The sequence below is a fragment of the Mandrillus leucophaeus genome, unplaced genomic scaffold (genome assembly GCF_000951045.1).
Source record: "Mandrillus leucophaeus isolate KB7577 unplaced genomic scaffold, Mleu.le_1.0 Scaffold413, whole genome shotgun sequence".
Taxonomy (NCBI): Eukaryota; Metazoa; Chordata; class Mammalia; order Primates; family Cercopithecidae; genus Mandrillus; species Mandrillus leucophaeus.
Genome location: NW_012104399.1, coordinates 828,633 through 852,234, shown reverse-complemented (window position 1 = coordinate 852,234; position 23,602 = coordinate 828,633). Strand labels below are relative to the sequence as shown.

Here is a 23,602-nt window from a genome sequence, read left to right as displayed (position 1 = left end):
GTCTTTTGGTCTCATGTGGCCAGGGAAAAACATGGACATTTTATTATTTCAGGGTACCCATGGCTTCATCTCCAAATGAATGAACAAACGAACAAATGATTCTCTCCACCTATTTGCAGATTTCTTCTAAGAAGGTTGGCAAATTAAGAGTCAAGGCCTAGAATGAAACTCATGCACTATTAAGTGAAAATCGGTCCATCCATCTTTTATTCAGTAAGTGTAAATAGCTAAAATCAAACCCTTTTCTGTTTTGACAGGAAAGAAACTAAAAAAATTGGAGCATTTGGAGTCGTGCAAGTGGAGGAGGAAGGAGGTTCATCTCCTTACCAGGAGAACAAAGAAACAGGAACCCAAGTATCACAGCAAACGTTTACAAGGGTAGGATCACCCACCACCCCACAGGTGCTGGTCCTACAAATTTGAAGGGACATAGAAGCTAGGCCTAGAAGCCTTGCTATCATACTCAACATGTGTATCTCTTCTCACAAGATTTATGAAGTTTATAATGTACCATTATTTTGTCTTCGGTTTTTCTAATAAACTATAATTTAAGTGAGTCAATTCCCAGAGGAATCATTGTTTGAAGTATTGTTATACCTTATTCTATACATTAGAAGCTTCATGTGAAAATTCCCAACTCCTCAGCAAAAAGATAAGCTACATTCTAAGAATTACCCATTTATTCTACAAGATTTATGACTACCTATTCTGAGCAAGGCATTACAAGTTAGCATATTCATCACAGAGTACTTGCAATACAAAAAAAATTAACTGCTTTAAAAATAGGATGAACAAATTCTATCAGATCATTATAAGGCATGCCAACCTTTCAATGTTTTACCAGCACTGCTGACATTTTTTGTCTCTTCATTCACTTGCTCACTCAAATAGTTACTAAAAGCCTATTGGTCACCAGTCTCTATCCACAAGGAGCTCACTATCTTCTGAGAAGACAGGTAAAGATATTACTACAATGTGATAAATGCTAAGATAGCAGTATCCTCCAAAACACAATGAGATCGTGTGTGTGTGTGTGCGTGCATGTGTGTGCATGTGTGTGTGTAAAATTTTGTTGAAATTGATCAGCAATGCCTCTGGGCTGCACATTACCTAACAGTTTCCCTATCACTAGAATACTATCAGCACTCCTCCAGTCAGATGATAAAGTTTCTGTATGAGATGTGATCATTATGGCTGAATTCATAACGATCACATTTTAAAAAGGTCCTAAAGCATAACGAATACCAACCTCAGATGAGGGCACTAGTCTGAGTTTTTCCTCAAGCCCTTTAGCATAACCACCCACAGTCACACTGATGCCAACTTCTTGGGGAAGAGTGGCTGCACATCTAACAAGCTTCCCACGCACGAAGCAGTCTCATGTAGAACTAAAGATCACTGGGTGCCAAAAGGTTCCAGTCCCAATTTGGTCACTCACTATCCCTAAGCTGGTGTCGCAGCCTCTCTGGGACTCCACGTCCTCATCTATCAAATGAAGCCACTGAATTAGATGGCTCCTAACGTTCTTTCCAGCTCTTATGTAACATCATATATCACAGTTCTAGCCATTATATAGAGTCTACAGAGTCTACAACTCTAGTTATCCTTATTGAACAAAGCCATTCAACTGCTCAAATGTTTCTCAAGGTCTACTTGCCCTATTTGATGTACCCTGTTCTATCTGTCCTCTCAGTGCATTGGGTCTGGGTACAGAAGACATTTCCCTTAGGGTGTCTCCTCTTTGGGGAAGGAAAAGAATACAGCTTTTTCCGTGAAATTCACTGTTTTCTGCACAGCCAAAAAGCAAATCCACAGACTAGAAAGCAGCTACATGTATTAGGAAACTTGACACCCTTATTACTTACTCATCTGCAAAAAGTTTGACATTTGTTGAGATCATAAAGGAAGGAGAGAACTCCAATATCAACTATCAATCCTGTCCCTTGATGTATTGTCCAGGTTTCTAAGAAAGTTCAGGTTTACAACACCAGAGTGTGAGGAACCATTCTCCACTTATTACCTTCTTAACCCAAGGCAAATACCAGTCAGGTCAGGTGGCAGCTGCTCTTTCTGTAAAATGGGTGAGTGCTTTCACTTTGCCTTAAAGTCAAACAACAGACCAGATGGTATCAAGAACCCTTTCAGTATCAGGGTCTGTAATTCTAACATCCCTCGTTAGAGAAAGTCAATTAATAAAAACTCCCTTCGAGACTCAGATTAATGAAAACAAAAGACTTCTTCAGGAATGCACTGGGAAAATTAAAATTCACTCCCACAGAAACATTCTCAGCAGTATAAATTAACCCCATTATTCAAAGGCTAGTACTGAAGGCAGGAGAGCTATACAGACAGTACATGCAAAGCTTTGTTAGAAAACAGAATGATGAGTGATTCTCCCATACATAAAAGGCTAACCCTCACATTTCATAAAGTGACTGAGGCTCTCAAAAGGAAAATAATTACTCTAAAAGTTGTGGTGAGGATCACAGGGCCGGGGGCAACAGCTCATGCCTGTAATCCCAGCACTTTGGGAGGCTGAGGCAGGTGGTTCACGAGGTCAAGAGATTGAGACCCTCCTGGCCAACATGGTGAAACTCTGTCTCTACTAAAAAAACAAAATACAAAAATTAGCTGGGCATGGTGGCGTGCACCTGTAGTCCCAGCTACTCGGGAGTCTGAGGCAGGACAATCACTTGAACCTGGGAGGCAGAGGTTACAGTGAGCTGAGATTGCGCCACTGCACTCCAGCCTGGCAAACACAGCGAGACTCCATCTCAAAAATAAAAAATAAAAATGATGATCATCCATAATGATGAAGTCTGTGTATGACAGAAAAAAAGTAAATTGCGATCAATAAATTATTTTTTGTGTGTGACAGGGTCTTGATCTGTCACCCAGGGTGAGTGCAGTGGCACGTTCATGGCTCACTGAAGCCTCGACCTCCTGAGCTCAAGTGATCCTCCCACCTCAGCCTCCAGAGGAGCTGGGACTACAGGCATGTGGAACATGCCTGGCTAATTTTTGTATTTTTTGTAGAGACAGGGTTTCAGCATGTTGCTCGAGCGATCTGCCCACCTTGGCCTCCCAAAGTGTGGAATTACAGGCTTGAGCCACTGGGCCTGGCCAGTAAATTCCTTAAGAAGGTAGAAATGTATATTCATTTTAGAAAGGTTTCCATAAATTATTTAAAGTATAAAACTTTGATATTTCAGAATGTAATTTTCCAATTCTCCGTAGAAGTTGTCTCACTGAAATGTCACATTTCCAGACACACAAAACTGAATAAATGTATTAAAGTACATCAATCATGGGGACCAAATTTGAAATAAACTACCTTTTCCGGTTCCCAAAAGAAAATTAAATTTTATTTAAAAAAAAAAAAACAAAAAAAAAACTCTAAACCGGCAAATTCTTCAGTTTGTCACTGGGATATGAACATATTTAAGACCAAAAAATTAAATTAACAACAAAGGAGATATCTTATTCAAATTTATAGTTTACACAAAGTATTTCTTATAAAGGAATTCAGTGTCAACAACAAATAATTGTGATCATTTACCAGATGTTTTTGATATAGGAGTTAAAAAGAAATTATTTAGGCAGGTAGTGAGGGTACGGGAGACCTCGGTAAGGTTTTCCTTTTAATGAAAAGCAGACGTAAAATCATTTTCTCTTCTACCAAAGAGCAGCCTGTAAAATAGAGCTGCCCACGTAAACAAGCAAGCTGGAAACTTGCACAGGTGAATGTCGGCAGTTGTGCCAGTAGGAATATTACTACCTGGGACTAAGCATTTTCAAAATGGCAGCTCCATCTTCTCTTTTTGCCAGCCACACGTACAGTGAGCAGCAGACAAGATGGCACTGGCCGAGTGGAAAGTCCACTTGCATAGTAAGATTGGGGTGGGGTGGCCAGCCTTCCCCTCCCACTACGGAAACGACACACCTGGTTGAACCAATCTACGTGCCCTATGTAAATCAGCACTGCTTCCCCAAGCCAGACTAAAAAACCTGTTGCAGTCAGCTGCAGGCCCACCTTTCCCTTTTGGACTCCTGTGTCTCACAAGAAAGGGAGAGCTGCTCTCCTCTCTCCTTTCTTCTGCCTATTAAACTTTCTGCTCCTTAACCCACTCACGTGTCCCTATTGTTAATCTTCTTGGGTGAGATGAAGAACCCCGGGTATTTACCTCAAGCAACAATGCTGCTTCATTTTCAAGTGTCAAGAACTGGGAATGCTACCTATTTTGAATAAATAGAGCAATATTTTTGATGACTCTCAATCCACATAAAATTCTTTGGTGCTCCTGGAAGTATTTCGTTGATTAAAACAAACCACTTTTTTTTAAGTAAATTGAAACTAAAGCTTTAAAAAGAATTATTCACAGCTCTACTTTGCCTCAGTAATGTGAATTGGAACAACTTAAAATGACAAGACATAGGAAACAACCAAAATGACCAAAGAGAGGAAAATGTTCAATACAGTATGGTATATCCTTTCCCTGAAATATTATTAATATAGAGACATTTATGGTGATTTTGAAAAATGGCATTGGTTTACAATGCTCATGTATGATTGAAAAATATTAGCATTTAAAACTGCATATATAAAATTACGCCAATTAAAAATTTAAAGCACTGTAGGTTTGAATTTCTTCATTGTAAAAAAGCAATATTCTTTGAAAAATTTTAAAAAAAAAATCTAAGACACAATGAATTTCACAATTAAGTATAAAAAATTCAGCTCAAATCACAAAGCCAGAAAGGAACTTGAGATCAGTTGTGTCACTTACCTCCCCACATTTTAAATATCCAGGACAGGCACGGTCTATTTTCTGTTTAAAGATCACAAAAGACAAAGACTCTATTATAGTGATCCCCTTTTTGCTTCCTATCTCCAATCCTCAAAACAAAACAGAATAGCAAAAAGGCAGTTTCCTTCTGATTTACATACCTCACCTACTTAAAGGTGTCACTCTCTCCCAGTCACCCAAGCCAGGAACTTTGAATTCACCTTTGCTTCCTCCTCCCTACCCTCATCTGGTCAGTCCCAAATCCAGTCAATCGATTCTTTCTAGCCTCTCCCCATCTGGCCTTTCTGTTCCCCACTGCTACAACCCTAATCCAATTCTGCCATAGCCTAACTGACCCCACCTTCGAGCGATGGCAGCACTCGTCCTAAAGTAGAGCCCTGGTCACTCTCTGCCATTTACAAGCAAGCACAACTTACTGACATCAAAACAGTTTTCCACAATCCAGTCCCCAACTAAGTGACTGCTGCTGTGACCTGTGACTCCTCTCCATTCAAATATTGTTACACCTCCTCTAACAGAATCTTGCTATTCCCAAACACCTCTTGTGCCTTTTCTCCGGACTCTGCCTGAAATCTTTTTCTTTCCTTTCTTCTTCATTCACTCACTCACTCACTCATTCATTCATTCAACTAAAATTACTAGAGCCCCATATCTATGCCAGGCACAGTGCTAGGTGTTGGGACAATGGTGCGCAAAAACAGGTAGTACTGGTCTTCAGAGAGATCATAAAATGTACTCTTTGCTATTATACACCCTTCAAAAACTAGCTCAGTTCTTATCACTCTGGGTAGCAATAATCTCTTCCTTTCTTGAACTCCTAACACACACATTTGCAGTTTTGGTCATGTATTATCCTGTACTGTATGTGTTTCCACTTCCTTCTTTACATATACATATCTCCAAAGCATTAGCGCAGCGTTCTGCATCAAAATCTATCCCATCTAAATACTAAGTTTCTTGTATAGCAATTTTCAACCACTTATGAAAGTTTTAAGTTATGCTTTTCACTTCCCATAAAAATGTGTCAAGAGTTTTGTGAGGCTTTTTTGTGTTTTTGTTTTTGAGGTTTTTGTTCTTGTTTTTGTTTTTGTTTTTTTTTAAGCACAAAGGTGTACTGAGCTGTGGCTAAGTGAAAGTCATTTACTTTTGGCTTGGGAATGTGTTTATGAACTTACAAATGAGAACATCTGATGTCTTAGGAATCTACTTCAAACAAAACAATGAAGCCGCCCTGTGGTGACCTGACCAGAAAGAACTTGGAAGGCTGACAGCTCCCCACTGGGATCTCCTGCAGCCCACTTGGAGCTCTCTCTCAGGCTGCATGATTACGACTAGCCCTGTTAAGATAACTCTCCTTAGCACCTTGGCTAAATTTCATGTTTTCACAGCCTTATCTCAAGCAAACTGAAAGAACGGAGTAATAATTTATCATTATGAAGATTAGAGATCAACTCTACACCGAATGCCTAAGAGGTCAAAACAGCAGATATTTAAATAAATCAGTATCTAGAAGGTAAATTTGATTCCCCTGGATTACAGAATTAAGAACTGTGGGCCAGGCACGGTGGCTCATGCCTGTAATCCCAGCACTTTGGGAGGCCGCGGCGGGCAGATCACTTAAGGCCAGGAGTTCAAGACCAGCCTGGCCCACATGGTGAAACCCTGTCTCTACAAAAAATACAAAAATTAGCAAGGCATGGTGGCATGCACCCATAATCCCAGCTATTTGGGAGGCTGAGGTAGGAGAATCGCTTGAACCCAGGAGGTGGAGGTTGCAGTGAGCCGAGATTGCCCCACTGCACTCCAGCCTGGGTGACAGAGCAAGACCCTGTCTCAAAAAAAAAAAAAAACTAACTGTGAATGTACACAGATATATCTACTTCCTCTTAACATATACTACATCATAACATTGGCTGTCATATGCTCAAAACAGAAGGTGAAAAAGGCTAGGCACGGTGGTTCACGCCTGTAATCCCAGCACTTTGGGAGGCTGAGGCAGACAGATCACGAGGTCAGGAGATCAAGACTATCCTGGCCAACATGGTGAAACCCCATCTCTTCTAAAAATACAAAAAAAAAACTGGGTGTGGTGGCGCGCACCTGTAGTCCCAGCTACTCAGGAGGCTGAGGCACAAGGATCGGTTGAACCCAGGAGGCGGAGGTTGCAGTGAGCCGAGATCGCACCATTGCACTCCAGCCTGGGCAACAAGAGCAAGACTCTGTCTCAAAAAAAAAAAAAAAAAAAAAGGCAAAATTACACCCCCCAAAAGTGAAACTACAAAGAAAATTTTTTAAATTACCACCACACATTCCCAGATAGGAGCTGGTCATAGTTTGTGCATATACTGTCAGTGGCACATTTCCCCCAAGAGCCGTCACCACCCAAGTCAGAGGGATCAAGTCTGTCAGGAAGGGGCAAAGGTGTCCCATACCCTCCCCATTGCCCTCAGTCTCAGGCCAACTGGGAAATGCCTGGACTCCAGGGCGGACTGCCTCTGGCTTACATCCCTGCTCTGCCTTACCAGCTCAGTGACCTTAGGCAATATACTTCCCTTTCTGGGCCTCTGTTTCCTCCTTTGTTAAGTAGTGATAATAACAGCATCTAACTCCTAGGCTTGTTCTGAGGATTAATTGAGTTAATGTGTGTGTGTAAACCACTTAGAACACTGCCTGGCACAGGGCTACACGTGTTAGCTGCTGTTGCTGTTGCTGCTGCTGCTGCTGCTGTTGCTGCTGCTGCTGCTGCTGCTGCTGCTGCTGTTGCTGCTATGGCTTTATTATTATTATTCCCAAAATGAAATTTGTCTCGAGATTCAACCAAATCTCCTCTTCTGTCTACATCATAATAATTTATAATGAGACTGAGGTTCTAAATGATGACCGTAAGACTCTATAAGATCATATATATGTGTATGTGTGTATATGCTTAAGTGGCATTCAACCTTCCATTAAATTATCCTACTTGCTGCACATTTAATTTGAAATAAAAATTTAAAAACCAAAAGGGTTTCTCCTGACCTACCTCTAACCTAAATACTCATTCCCACAAATATTTCTAGGCAAGAGTAGTTTTTCCATACTTCTCTCAAAAATGTTCTATGTTCACATTTTAACTCAAAACTATGCTATAGACAAGATAAAAGAAATCATTTTTCTATAAATTATTTATCCAAAACTTCCTGGATACATTAATTTCAGGCTGCTGTAATTAAGTTTAAATGAAAATTGAATGTTTTAAATTATTTAAATCTTCCATTTAGCTAATTAGTTCTCATTAGAGGCTGCTCATTCTTAACATGCTAAAACATTTGGTGAAATCCTTTAAGTCACTTCAGAAACTGCTTAAAATTCAGTCCCTAGAGTTTCTCCCTAAAGAGCTCTTTCCTGCATTTTCAATACCTTTCCTTCACAACTCAAAAAGAGAAGAAATGACAATGGACAGGCTGAAAATGAAGACCCTATACACAATCCTTCCCAGCAAACTAGCTTTCTATGCCATCAACATCCAACCCTACACCCATGACCAGCACTAGGAGGGGCACACAGATGTCATAACAATTAATATATTTGATTTCACTAACTTTTTAGCCACACAAAAAGTGAGCCAAGTTATTAAAAGTAAGTATTGACATGCACACGTATGTTTATTGCGGCACTCTTCACAATAGCAAAGACTTGGAATCAACCCAAATGTTCATCAATGATAGACTGGATTAAGAAAATGTGGCACATATACACCATGGAATACTATGCAGCTGTAAAAAAGGATGAGTTCATGTCCTTTGTAGGGACGTGGATGAAGCTGGAAACCATCATTCTCAGCAAACTATCACAAGGACAGAAAACCAAACACCGCATGTTCTCACTCATAGGTGGGAATTGAACAATGAGATCACTTGGACACAGGAAGGGGAACATCACATACACCGGGGCCTGTTGTGGGAAGGGGGAGGGGGAAGGGATAGCATTAGGAGATATACCTAATGTAAATGATGAGTTAATGGGTACAGCACACCAACATGGCACATGTATACATATATAACAAACCTGCACATTGTGTACATGTACCCTAGAACTTAAAGTACAATAAAAAAAAAAAAGAAAAGAAAAAATAAATAAAAAGTAAGTGTCTATTTGGATTACAGGGCCCAATTCCAATACCAAAGAACAAGCCTTTCCAGGGAGTTGTGTGTTATTTGTAGTTTAATCACATGCAGATAAATCTTCTTTGAAAGGCTCCCTTTTTGTGGAGTTATTTTTGTACCACTAGTGTGTTAGCCTATACTCTGATTTTAACTCTGACCTGTGAAATCATAACCCAAGGACAAAGTACGATTTCGTATCATCCTCATTTTATTAAATCTGCTCAGGCGTTTATAGTAATAAGTTCTGTTTTAAAAAATCAAGCAGATAATTCAAACGTTCACTCTTAATAGCCCTACCTCATGAGGCCACCTCATTAAATTTTCTCCACCAGCATCTCAGAAGGTTGACATTTCAATCGTGGAATGCTGTCCTCCTTTCATAACTAAAGAAACATCTGCACAAAACACAGCTGTGCCCAAAATATCCACAGCCTAATATTTAAAGAGTCTACTTCCTGATTCAAAAACAATCGCTTCTAAGGTGATAATTTAGCCAGAAAAGCAGCATTTATTTCTTTTTTTTTTTTTTTTTTAAGAGATGGGGTCTCACTATGTTGCTCAGGCTGGCTTTTCAGTTCAACTGCGGGCCTCAAGCAATCCTGTCACCTCAGCCTCAAGAGTAGCTGGGACTACAAGCACACCCAGCTGGAAAAGCAGCATTTAATTTAAACATTCAGCAAATAATTACACAGTACAAAGTCCTGTGTGATAATGAATATAAATATATTCCTCTCCTCAGAGACATGCACATTATGATGTGACAGTCAAGATCTTTCTCGCCGTAGGACATCCTCCAGACAGAGCCCAGGTTACTAGAGGTCCTTCTAGGGGCTTTGCAGTCTCTCTCATTCTATACTTCCCCAATGTGGAGCTGATGAGATGGAGTCAGTCCTTCTCCCTTTCTCCTCTCCCCTTCAGTGTTTGTCCACCTCTTTGTTGCATACTTCCACCCTCCCTTGCTCCTCTCATCCTGGCCCTACCTGTGAAATACAGACCTTGAGGCCTTCTCTATCTTCCCAGAAATCACATCATTCTCTCAGCTTTATTGTCTCTTTGGGAAAATTATCAAATTTAAGAACCTCAAATATATGTGATATCTAACAGTGATATAAATATCCCTTAAATTTCTTAAATTCAATCTGACCAAAATGGAATGCCTGATCTTCCCACCAAACCCAATTATTCCACCCTCCTTCTTTATTTCAGTTAAGAGCTCCAGCAGGCTCACCACAACCCAAGCCGTCTTAAGGACTTCTTTGACTCCCCTTTTCCTCAGCACCCTTCCACCTCACCCTCCTGTGTTGCCAGGTCACATGGCTTAAGATTCCTTCTGTCTATCACCATTGTTACCATCCTAATCCAGGTACTTGTTTCTTCCCCCTGAATTTTTTTTTTTTTTTAGACATAATCTTGCTCTGTAGCCCAGGCTGGAGTGCAGTGGTGTGATCTCAGCTCACTGCAACCTCCACCTCCCGGGTCCTGGTTCAAGCAGTTCTGCATCAGCCTCCGGAGTTGCTGGGATTATAGGAATGTGCCACCATGCCCAGCTAATTTTTGTATTTTTAGTAGAGATGGGGTTTCACCACATTGGCCAGGCTGGTCTTGAATTTCTGGCCTCGTGATCCACCTGCCTCGGCCTCCCAAATTGCTGTGATTAGAGGCGAGGGCCACCATGCCTGATACCCTCTGAATTTTTTTAAGTGGGCTCTTATCTCCTCAACAACCCGTCTTAAGTGATGCTACTGTATTAATTTTTTGAGAAGGATATATGTCCTCTGCAACTAGATGACTTGGTTTCAAACTCCAGCTCTGCTACTTTTACTTCTGTGACCTTGGGCAAGTGACCCAGCCTCTCTATGACTTTTTGTACAGTAAGGATAATAGTGCCTGCCTCATAGAATTGTTGTGAAAACAAAATGAATTAATAGTTACAAGCACCTAGAACAGTATATGGCATACATTTAAATGCTCAATAAATGATTCCCATTATTTGTAATTAGCACAGATGAAGTCATACCACGGCTGCCCCAAATCCCTCGAGAGTCCCATGGTATACCAAAGAAACTGCAGGTTTCTCAGCCTGACATTCATTCTGTCCCCAGCCAACCTTTCAACTTCACATTCTCCATGCCCTACATGTTCCCTGAATACACACCAGGCAAACTGGAGGACTTACTGTTCCCTGAACACACGTCCCAAGGTTCTCCCCTCCTCACACTTGCTGTTTTCTAAGATCCCTCCTCTCACATCTCTGCCTGATAAGACCTTGTCCATCCTTCAAGCCGATCTTAACTCTTCCACGAAGCCTTTGCTGAACCCCTCCACCAGATGTGCCCCCACCCCCCTGTGAATTCCTCTCCTAGCATAGAGATTGTACTTCTCTTTTGGCAGATATCTTTCCTATACCTCAAACTGCAGTTCTGTTATTTTCCCTACAGGCTTGGAGCTCTTCGAAGGTAACATGTGCATTCAACATTGTTTTATTCTCTGCATCACCTAGCATCATGTAATATGTCGGGGTACAAAAAAGATGGAGTTGGAGGTTTCAGAGCCACAGCCATTACTGTGGCACAGAAGGGTAAGTTCAAACTAAGAAAAGTACACACTCTGCCCAGGCTGGAGTCCTCATCATATTTCAAATGTCAATTCAAACTCACAATATAAATTGGATGGTTTCTCCAGCAAGTCTTTCCTTGTAAAATACCAGAAAAACAGTAGACTATAAGAGGAATGTGATTTGTAGGCCTATCCCAAAATACCAACATGAAAATCACATTAAACATTTTCCTCATCTATCAATACTAAAATCAAAAAGCCATCATGCACAGTCTTTAGTTGCCTTAATTTTCTGCTAGATCTATCACCTAGCAATCCCAAGAGAAGTGACTCAGATCTCCATGGCTAGAGCTCATTCAATGACATATTAACATATTAACCACCTCTGGCATGTAAGTTACTATAGAATTGAACATAATGACATATACACCATTCCCACTCTGACTCATGAGAGACCCCCAAACCCTAAAATCACAAAAACACAGGCACAACAATGCACATTCCCAACAACAGAGTGAACACTCAATAAACACTGCTGGCAGTGACATCATCCAGGTACACAGCCGCACATAACTCCATTCTGTCTAGAAGCAGAGCTGTAATCTGACACCAGAGACTCAGACCTCTTTGCCTCAGCAACTCTGGGCATTCATGAGCAGCAGCAAAGGGCTCTTTCATTCCCACTCTTACTTTAGCCATTCAAGAAGCATCCTCCTCCCAGCACCACTAAGAGAAACGTCGCAGACCTCAATTTCAAGAACCTCTATGATGAAGTGACAAAGATTGTTTTCCCCCAAATAAAAGATATGCTGTTGAAGGTCCAGAACACTCACTCTTTGGAGACCTGGTAGTACCCACAAATCCTTACGCAAACTGCCAATAACCTTTCTAACAACACAAGTCCAAGGAAGCTAATTATGATTCATTTAACTATGTTCATTTATCTGCACATTTGGTAAAGACAACAAGAAAGAAAATTTAAACATTTAAAATAGAATATATTAGACTCCTCTGAAACACTAGCTCTTTTCATAAAAGTACATAACCAAGTCAATTCAGCCTTATTTCTTATTATCTGATACTTATATTGAATAAAGATTTAACTCTGTTCAATTAATGTTTTGCTATACCTAAAGTATTAAGATATCTTTTTCCTGTAGATTAGTGGTCTTTTACAGAAAACAGTTCCCTACTTTTATTTTACACTCTCAAATCCTAATCCCACAGAAGCAAAGTAGTCAAAGAAAATAAATCAGGACTGCTACATCATTTCATCAGAAGCGAAGAAAATAATATCAAAAAGTTTGGGGTACCCAAATAAAAGAATCAATAATATGGCAGATAAAATGTTAGTCATAGATGTGACTCTGATACAGCTCCCTGCAGTTAATGTGTCCCACTTTCTGAAAAAGAGCTGCACAAACAAAAACATCCTGAGATAGAACAGAAGCCTTGTAAACTATAAAGCTCAAGCACCTGTAATACACGCACTGCCCTGTACCCTATGGCCACTCCATAAATACTTAGTGACTGATTCACAGGCCAATTACAGAGTCTGGCAATGATAGTGTGTCTCCCTGGTCCTACTCTGGGGAGTGTTAGGAATCTCCAGTTGCTGTTTGCTGTGGTGGTAGGAAGAACTGAAACAGATAGATGTCTAAAAGAACTGAGGTGTTGAAAGGTTCAAATTGTCCATTTTCCCTGAACTTCTCCCCAGGCACCCGAGCCTTAAAACATTGGGATTGTTACTCAAATCACTAGGGGAAAATGAATAAAAGTGCATAGTGTTTCCTCGTCAAAGAACAAGCTGAATGGCCAAGAGAAAAAAAAAAAACAAAACAGAAACTTACTTTTCATAGACCAGCTCCTCATCGATGGAGAAATAGTGGGTATTTACTGTGCTTTTTGGTCTATTCCTTAAAGTAGCAAAATATAACCGATCTGAAAGACAAGTTTAAAAGACAGAAAAAACATATGAGAAGTAGGGAAGTGGAAGTGAAGGGGGGTGATAACATACGAAGGATTCAATTTAAAGACCCCATCAACACGTGGAATTCTTGCAGAAACCTCATCTCTCCCAGAAAGCTAGAGACTCAAGAGCACAACAGTTAGGCAAGAGGAAGACCTGACCGAGGAACTCAGCGGGGTGCAGAGCACCCACATTTCCCTTGTTTCAGGCCAGCGGAATGGCCAGGAGAGGGGGGTACCCGCAGAACTGGAGGTGCAAGTTTGGTTCCCAAATCTCCAGACCTCAGCAGCTGCGAGAAGGGGAAGAAAGAGGTGAGCCTCCCCGATGCGGCTTCGGAGATTTGAAAAAGAGGAACGGAGAGAGACTTAGGGGGTGTGGTTGGGGGTGTCCCGAAAACCGAAGCCTGCGATGGTGGAATAAAGGCGACCGGTGAGCAACCGGAGCAGGCTCCCCATGAACTGCTGAGTGCCGGAGTACGGGCAGAGAAGCCGGTGCTGTCCCATTACGAGGCCGAGAAGCCATCCGAGGGAACTGCAGAGGGAGCAAGGGACACAAGAAAGAGAAGCCGGAAGCAGGGGGTCCTCGGAGAAAGGAGAGTCCCGAGAGGGGACGAGAGCGCGCGCAGCGGCTGCAGGACACTGGCAGCCTCAGGAGAAGGTGGGTACAGTGGCGCGGGAAGTGAAGAGTTGGGGGCAAAAGAGCGTTAGAAGATGCGGGGCGGCTGCTCCTCACCTTTCATGAACTCACAAGCCCCGATTAGTTCCCCTGACTCCGCTGCCATCTTAAGCGAGATACGCACTGGGGAGGGCTGGGTCGTGGCCAGCTGAGGTCACTCGCCTCCGGGGGCTTCCCCACTGCCCAGGAGCCAGGAAGCTCACAGTCCCGAACACCAAGCCTGGCCGAGGGAGGCAGCAGGCGCCGAAGGCGGAGGCGGCTTCGGGGTCAGCGCGCCGGGCGCCCCGGGGACATTCCGAGGGGAACCCGAGCCCGCTCCGCGCGGGGCGCACACGCCCCTGGCTGTGGCCGCTCCTGTTTGGACCCGGCTGCTGCAGCTGCTGCTCCGCCGTCGCCGCGCCTGGGAAACGCAGACCAGCTCTCACGGCAGGGCAAAGTCTTCCCCCGGCTTCCAAAGTGATCATGGAGGAGGAGACGTCTGGTCTCAATCGCGCCCGTGGCTACTCGAGCGGCTGCCGGCAGGACTTCAGTGCCCGCGGGCTGGCAGCAGCTGCTCCGGCTCCTCCTCCGCCACCTCCTTTCAGCAGTTACTCTTCCTCCTCCTCCTCCCCCTGGGTCCGCCCCCAGACCTTCCTCCCCGCCCTCCCTCAGCCCCCTCCACTTTCAGGACTCCGCGGCCATCCCTTAAAGGGACAGCCCGGCTCCTTTCTCTGCAGCAGCCCCAGTTACCAGGCACCCCGCGGGTCACTAGGAGCCGGTTGCTAAGGCTTTGTTGCCGTCCACCAATTGCTGTTCAGGAAATGGGGCCCTCGGCCCAGGGGAGCGGGCGGGGCCTCTAGGCCAGAAACTTATGAATGAAACGGCGGCGTTGGAAGTGGACATCGCCAAGGGCTCTGTCGCGGCCTCGGAGGCTAGGATGCGCCGGCGCCCCCTTTCTTTTCGGCACCCACTAAGTCTTGTCCCACTCCAGATTTCTTTTTTCTCTCTCATTCTCTTTCTTTCTCGCCCACTCATCCATGCTCTTCTAAACTCTTGCCGCGCGAGCGCGCGCGCACACACACACACGTAAAAACCTCAGATCTCCGTGCCCTGCCTCGCCTCTAGCTAACATTTCAACCACCCCCCACGCCCAACACCGAGACGGTCTGCATCTTTATAAAAAATACAATTGAAAAAGAAGCCCCAGCTCCTAGCTCACAGTACATGTATTGGTTTCCTCTACACATACCAGACTCTGATATAACTTGTACTTTGTTCTCATGGGAAAAAAAGTTTCCCATCTGGTTCTCCGCGCCCTCTCAACTGGGCCGCCACTGTGAGCGCAAAAGCATCACAAATGCCTAATCTTTACAGAGCTCGGGTCCCGGAGGGGAGGGGCGAGACCGCAGAGCAAGCCTGGGCGGGGGCGGAGGGAATAGGAGAGAGAGCAGAGTCCACTGGTCCAAGGAGAAGGTTAACACAAAGGAATTTCTTCACATAGTCTCAGCTGAAGCGCTCCAGGCAGGAGTCCCGCTAAAAGAGGCCCTTGACTTGTCTCTGCGAGGCTCCAGATACTGTTTGAACAACTTGAACGCTGGGCGTCCTACGGCTGTTGCCTAATCAGCGTGCCGTCCCTTCCATACGAAAATGGCGCTACAGACCCACTATCCGAAGAGCATGCGCTCTGAGTGCTCTCTCCAGAAACGGCAAGAAACTTGTGGCGGCCTTTTCCTTCGCAGTCGCGTGTTGACCTCTAGGGAGAAAGGGAGCGCACCCGTGCAGAGCTGACCGAGGGAGCGAGCCCTTCGAGGGCCAATTCCAGCTTTTGTTAGTGGGGTTTTTTTTCATGTGTGTTTTCTTTGTTTGAGACACTGTCTCGCCCTATCACCCAGGCTGGAGTGCAGTGGCCCAATCTCTGCTCACTGCAACCTCCACCTCTCGGGTTCAAGCGATTCTCGTGCCTCAGCCTCCCAAATTGTTGGGTCTACAGGCTTGCACAACCACGCCCGGCTAATTTTTGTATTTTTTGTAGAGATCGGGTTTTGCCATGTTGGCCATGGTCTTCAACTCCTGAGTACAAGCAATCCGCCCTGCCTTGGCCTTCCACAGCACTGGGATTACAGGCTGAGCCACTGCGCCCGGCCTCAAATTATTTTATTGAAAAAAAAAAAAATCTAGTATTTATTATATGAAAGATAGAGAAAAACGAAGTATATGAATCTTTCAATAAACTTACCCACTTTGTTTAAAAGGCTAAATAAATCCAAAGATTCTGATTTAAAATTCTTCCAGAATCTAAATTCAAATTCCCCAACAATTTTTCATGAGTTTTGTGTTAGAAAAAGGGCATTAGAAATAGAAGTTAGAGTTCTCATCCAATTCATGACCTTTTAATTTCACAAAGTAAATAGTCTAATGAAAAGAACTCCAATCTACACTTTCGGTGAAGCCAGATATAATTGAACACCCTCTTGTTATTTTCCAAAATGATCCTTTACAAAAATCTTTTTTATATAACTCTCCTGCTTAAAATTTTGATCATGAGGAATGAATTATCACCTAACAAATACAAGTCCTTAAGTTCAAATGAAAATGTTTATTTTTCCTTAGCATTTTTACAAAGATAATAAAACTCTGTAAGTAATGTTTTTTAAAATATTGCTTGGGGCTGGGCATGGTGGCTCACACCTGTAATTACAGCACTTTGGAAGGCCAAGGCCTGCGGATCACCTGAGGTCAGGAGTTTGAGACCATCCTGGCCAACATGGCGAAACTTCTCCTCTACTAAAAAAAAATACAAAAGTTGGCTGGGTGCAGTGGCTCACGCCTGTAATCCCAGCACTTTGCGAGGCTGAGGCAGGTGGATCACCTGAGAGCAGAAGTTCGAGACCAGCCTGGCCAACATGGTAAAACTCCGACTCTACTAATAATACAAAAAAATTAGCCAGGCTTGGTGGCACACACCTGTAATCCCAGCTACTAGGGAAGCTGAGGCAGGAGAATCGCTAGAACCCGGGAGGCAGAGGTTGCAGTGAGCCGAGATCGCCTCATCGCGCTCCAGCCTGGGTGACAAGAGCAAAACTCTGTTTCAAAAAAAAAAATTACAAAACTTAGCTGGGTGTGCTGGCACACGCCTGTAATCCGAGCTGCTCAGGAGGTTGCAGTGAGCCAAGATCGTGCCACTGCACTCTAGCCTGGGTGACAGAAAGGGACTCTGTCTCAAAAAAATAAAATAAAATTAGCCAGATGTGGTGGCTGACGCCTGTAATCCCAGCTACTCAGGAGGCTGAGGCAGGAGAATCGCTCGAACCGGGAGGCAGAGGTTTCAGTGAGCTGTGATTACATGATTACGCCACTGCACTCCAGCAGTGCAGTGTCTCTGGGCGACAGAGTGAGACCCTGTCTCAAACAAACAACAACAAAATTGCATGGAAGGAAAGTGTCAGTATAATCAAATCTCTCTAAGCCATTCTAAATGGTATAGAAAATTCTACAAGAAAAATATGAAACAGATAATGCACACACAGCACACGTATAATACATAACAAGGTTCTAATGAGATCATAAAACACTTTATTCTCTCAATTACCATGAGGTCAAAGTTCCTGTTGGTTGTAGTTTCATAATAAAGGCATACTTTTACAGTCTATGAGGGAAGATAATGGAAGAAGCTTTTCCAACCACCCAGCTTGATATAAATTTAAGGAATGAACTTTAAAGAAACAATAAAGAAGGCATTTCACATATAAAGGAAATACTAAGAGATTTTAAATATCGCTCAACTGCACAAAAGGAAGGTAATACTACATACAGAAATTCAGCAGGTAAGTGTCAAAAGTGTCGAGTTTGAAAACAACAACTTTTTTTTTTTTTTCTTGAGACGGAGTCTTGCTCTGTCGCCAGGCTGGAGTGCAGTGGCACCATCTGGGCTCATTGCAACCTCCACCTCCCAGGTTCAAGCGATTCTACTGCCACAGCCTCCAGAGTAGCTGGGACTACAGGCGCGTGTGCCACCATGCCCAGCTAATTTTCGTTTTTTTGGTAGAGACAGGATTTCACTATGTTGGCCAGGCTGGTCTCAAACTGCTGACCTCAAGTAATCCACCCGTCTCAGGATCCCAAAGTGCTGGAATTACAGATGTGAGCCACTGCACTCACCCTGAAAACGACAGAATTTAAATCTAACTCCTGCAACCAATGCTTGTGTGCTGCAGTTCTAGAAAACTCACTGCTGGAGGCAGCTCTAAATTATGTCAAAAGCCACTAGTTCTAATTCTGCCTGGAGGCTGCAGAACCTCTGATCACCCTTACTTATGACAGCTCTTCAAAAATGCAAAGACAGTTTCCTTGACCACCTTCCTTTTCTCCTTAGTCTTCCCCAGACAAATATCTCCATTTTCTTCAACATTGTTTTATATTATATGGCTTCAAGCCCCTCAGTCCAGTCTCTGCCAATTTGTCCAATTTCTTATAAAGTGGGTCCCAGAACTGAATGCAGACTAGTCATAAACTGGTGTGGCCAGTTCTGAAAAAAGAAAAAAGAATGGATGGAAGATTCAGATGTGAGCAAAAGAAATGAAAAACATAAAAGAATTAAATTTTATCTTTTAGCTTCAAGAAAAAGAAAAGGAAAATATTCTTTTTTTTTTTTTTTTTTTTGGAGATGGAGTCTCCCTCTTTCACCAGGCTGGAGTGCAGTGGCACAATCTCGGCTCACTGCAACCTCTGCCTCCCAGGTTCAAGCAGTTTGCCTGCCTAAGCCTCCCTAGTAGCTGGGACTACAGGCATGCACCACCACACCCAACTAATTTTTGTATTTTTAGTAGAGACAGGGTTTTGCCATGTTGGCCAGGATGGTCTCGATCTCTTGACCTCGTGATCCGCCCACCTCGCCCTCCCAAAGTGCTGGGATTACAGGCATGAGCCACTGCGCCTGGTGGAAAATATTCTTTCTTGCTGGAAGAGGGCAAGGAAAAATGAGCTCAAGATTGTCAAAGGCCTGACAGCTATGTGGTTTACATAGTGTATTCTTTTAAAATTATCATAATTGCTTATTAGAATGTATCATTAGAACATACTCGTTTAGTTGTTTATTCAGTAGTGATACAAAGTTACCAAAGAATGTAAAGAAAATATAGAATACATACTTCGAATTATTTCTGGAAATTAATTTTCAGATTAAGTATGAAACACGTAGTAGAAACCTGTGCTGCTGAGTGCTTTGATATTCAAGGTAATTTGAATTATTTATTCATATACATATTTTGACAATTTTTTGATCCCAAAAATAATTTTAAACAGCTTTTAGTAAAATACATATAATAAAAAAGTTATTACAGTAGAACCAGAATGCCAAAAATAAATAGCGTGACTCAGAAACGGTTCTGTTTCAGACGCCTGCCCACAAATGATAAGACCTTAGCCTAACCCAGCCACATTCTGTATCAGACAAATCTCCAATGCCTGTTTAAGAATTCCAAACCAAAATCAAAGAAGTAAAAACCAGAAGGGACCTGGGAGATCAGCTAGTTCCAGTTTTCAAACAGACTCCATCCAACTCAAGGGATTTAGCACAAGCCCAATATGGGGGTGGGAGTGGAAGGCAGTGGATGAGCACTCAAGGCTTCTACAAAATAGTTCCTTTATAAACAGTTATATGCAAAATAAAAGAGAAAAAAAGAGAAGGAGGTCCACAGTCGGTAACAGATTTCCCAAACTCACATAACTGGTGGAAATAAGACCAGTATTCATTATTTGCTGTAATATCAACAACCTTTTCCTAATTTTTCCCTAGTTAGCTTAAATTACATTGTTTAACTTATAGATTATTACACTTTAGCCATAAAGTATCAATAATAATGTATGCATGATATCTACAACTATTTTCTTCAAGATATTTAGAGGAAATATTGAATAATCTCCAAATGAAACAATATAAGATGGTGCATTATCTGCCATTGCTATTGTTCTTGTGTGGCTTCTATAGAAATTTGAATTGTTTTCAACCCTGTGATTTATTAATGGCATACCAGCATTCTACAAAATACAGTTTAAGAAATACTGGTATAGTGAACATTAATGTTCACAATAAAACAAGTCAATTCAATATTCATCTTCTTCTTGACTAATGCAGTCAATAAAGAATGGGACAGTTTTAGAAGGTAAAAGAAAGTTCCATGAGGTCAATATACTTCAGAATAGTCAATTTATTGTCCGTTTGCTATACTTACCAAACAAGTTAGCAACTCAATACATTTTTTAAATTTTACAGAATTTATCCATCTACATTTATTTGTCATTACTACTCTTTTTTTTTTTTTTTTTTTAAGACAGAGTCTCACTGTGTCACCCAGGCTGGAGTGCAGTGACACCATCACAGGTCACTGCAATCTCAACCTCCTGAGCTTGAGTGATTCTCACATCTCAGGCTCCAGAGTAGCTGGGACTACAGACATGAGCCACTGCACTTGGCTAATTGTTTGATTTTTTTGTAGAGACAGGGTCCCACTATGTTGCCCAGGCTGGTCTTGAAGTCCTCAGCTAGAGCCAGTTTCTCCTGTCTTGACCTCCCAAAGTGCTGGGATTGCAAGTGGGAGCCGTGGCACCTACACCATTCATACTCTTTTTACAGAAAAAATAAGTGAACATTTTTACTCCAAAAATAGATAATATTTCCCACACCACTCCTCTCCAACCATCACCATCATAGCCATGCTGAGAAATATTAGTGAGCTACACATTGTAATCTAAAGGTTTTTTGTTTTGTTTTGTTTTGTTTTGTTTTTGAGATGGAGTCTTGCGTTGTCACCCAGGCTGGAGTCCAGTGGCGCGATCTCGGCTCACTGCAAGCTCCGCCTCCTGGGCTCAAGCAATTCTCCTGCCTCAGCCTCCCGAGTATCTGGGACTACAGGCGCCCGCCACCACGCCCGGCTAACTGTTTTTTGTGTTTTTAGTAGAGACGGGGTTTCACTATGTTGGCCAGGCTGGTCTCGAACTCCTGACCTCATGATCTGCCCGCCTGGGCCTCCCAAAGTGCTGGAATAACAGGCATGAGCCACCGCACCCAGCCATAATCTAAAGTTTTGAATGTTCACTTCCATGTTCACATTTAATAATGTTTCTACTCTACATATTTCTAGCAGGAAAATAATAGTAGTTAATAGTTCGGTTTCATCTAAAACCAAGCACAGTAGTTTATATCTCAGTTCTCACATTGGTTGCCTATCAGGTAGATATATTATTATTTCCATTTTATAAATGAGGAAACACACAAAATACATGCTCAGTGTATATTTGGAGAATGGATAAATAAATGAGTAATTAAAATGTGAGGAGATGAACTCATGTGAATCACCTGGATTCACAAATCAGTTCCTTTGCAGCCTGGAGTAGTGAAAAAATGCTAGATTTGTAATCAGAAGCCTGGGTTTCAGGCATCTCTCTCCCACCACCTGTATGCATTGTTTTGGACTCAGTTTCCTCTGATATTAAATAGAAATTATAATAATTTCTAACTCACAAGAATAACAGTAAAATTAAATGTGAGTTTCATGCTGTGATGCTAGACACTGTGTACAAATATGATGCTGTGCAAATACAGCCTAGCATTTGTATTAATAAATACAAATATTTAGTAATATTAAGCATAGATTAAGAAATACTGACTTGTTTCCAAAATCTAATTTTCATAAGTCTCAAATGAATACAACTATTTGGATCTAGGTATTGTAATTTAATTGACTCCTAGCTAACAGCATAATTAAAATATACACTCACAGAGAAGTCCTTTTTATCAACCGAAGACAACTCCACAGGGTACAAATTAATGTCCTTTTTCATTTCTGATTGCCTGTGACCATATGCCTGTCTCTGGAGTGTGATCAGGGCCAACAAACCCATTCAGGCATCCTCAACGGATTCCTAAATTCCCCTGCTCTCACTCACGTTCTTTCGGTCCTTAGTGTTCCAGAAGCCTGGGACACAAATGTTGTGCCCTGTGGTTTCCATGGTGACCCTTGACACACTTTTGGAACATATGTTTTCTGATGCCTAGTCCTGTGTAGAAACTCTAGAAGAAAATTATGTTTTCAAACCTTTGGTTTCCATTTTTTCAACCAAAAATACTGTATATGTATTGAACATATTATTAATGGTTGTTCTTGTTGTTATTAACATCAATAATTGCATTGATTCCCATGGGAGAACAAAAATCACACTTCATATCTTCCACATACCAAGCCTTCCTACATGGAGTCTATGTTATTCTTCAAATGATATCTAAAGTAGTAGACCTGTATTTGTTAATGTAGGATAACAGCGATGTGAATAATGTAACACATACATAAAAATAATGTCTACTTACCCTAAAATGTATGTATTTTAGGTAAAATATTTCTCTTCATACCTATGTTTTATTTCCATAACATCAAATATACATTTTCTTTATATTTGTGTTTTCATTCATTCAGTAAAAATTTACTATCTACTATTTGCCTGGCTCTGTGCTAGGTGCTAGGATTGCAACTGAGAATAAGCCAGAGTTCTATTCTTAAGGAAGTTACATTCTAGAAAGGGTTATAGATGAGCAATCAGGTTCCATAAGCAAGATACATGCTAGGCTGAAGTGAGCACAGAGCAGAGGCCTGTGTGGGCTGCGTCAGACCTGAGGCATGAGGAAAGGGTTCCCTGCAGAATCCTTGCATAGATTTGAAGGTTGAATAGGAGTTAGCTAGGGGGAGGTAGCCAAACAGTAGAGAGATCAAGGCGGGAAGGTACGTGGAAGGAGGAAGACACACAAGAGAACCCCAGGCAGAGGGAACAGTCTATACACACAGGCCAGGAAACAGTAGAGAGAAAGGCCAGTTCAGGATTTGAAGCAGCTCCATTTGACTCCAGCCCAGAGTATAAAAGAGAAGAGGAAGAAGGATCTTGGTAAGTTAGTCCAAAAATGTGGACTTTATCCAGAGGGCAATGGGGCACCAAAATGAAATACAGTTGACCCTTAAACAACACAGGGGTTAGGAGCACAGTTGCATATCCGCATACAACCAAAAGTTAACAGTCTACTGTTTACCAGAAGCCTTGTCCATAACATAAACAGGTGATTAACACAGATTTTGTATACTATATGTTATATATATGTTGTATTCTTATGATAAAGTAGGCAAGAAGAAAAGCAAGATTTTTCCAAATTATCACAAATCTCCAAAGATTTTCCTATATTTACTGAAAATAATCCATGTACAAGTGAACCTGAGCAGTTCAAATCCATGTTGCTCAAGGGTCAACTATATACGAATGAGGAAAAGCCTAAAATCCCCAGGCGGGGATTTTGTTGTTGTTTTTTTTTTTTTCTTTTTTGAGATGGAGTCTCGCTCTGTCGCCCAGGCTGGAGTGCAGTGGCGTGATCTCGGCTCACTGTAAGCTCTGCCTCCCGGGTTCACGCCATTCTCCTGCCTCAGCCTCCCAAG

At 42.1% G+C, this 23,602-nt stretch overlaps 1 protein-coding gene across 4 annotated transcripts in view; it reads right to left on the bottom strand.

Annotated features, from left to right (window-relative positions):
• CDC14A (cell division cycle 14A) overlaps positions 1-22,091 on the bottom strand; it is a 180,290-nt gene extending 158,199 nt beyond the window's left edge. For 3 of the 4 annotated variants that reach the window (XM_011992531.1, XM_011992530.1, XM_011992529.1), the window contains exons 1-2: positions 14,211-14,846; positions 13,360-13,450 (exon numbers count right to left, since the gene is read on the bottom strand). In XM_011992531.1, coding sequence (XP_011847921.1) covers positions 13,360-13,450; positions 14,211-14,259 — 140 coding nt within the window. In that variant the 5' untranslated portion in view covers positions 14,260-14,846. Of the gene's footprint in view, positions 1-13,359; positions 13,451-14,210; positions 14,847-21,908 lie in introns of those variants that run through there. The other variant, XM_011992532.1, reaches the window with a different exon arrangement.
• Positions 22,092-23,602: the final 1,511 nt, after the last annotated feature.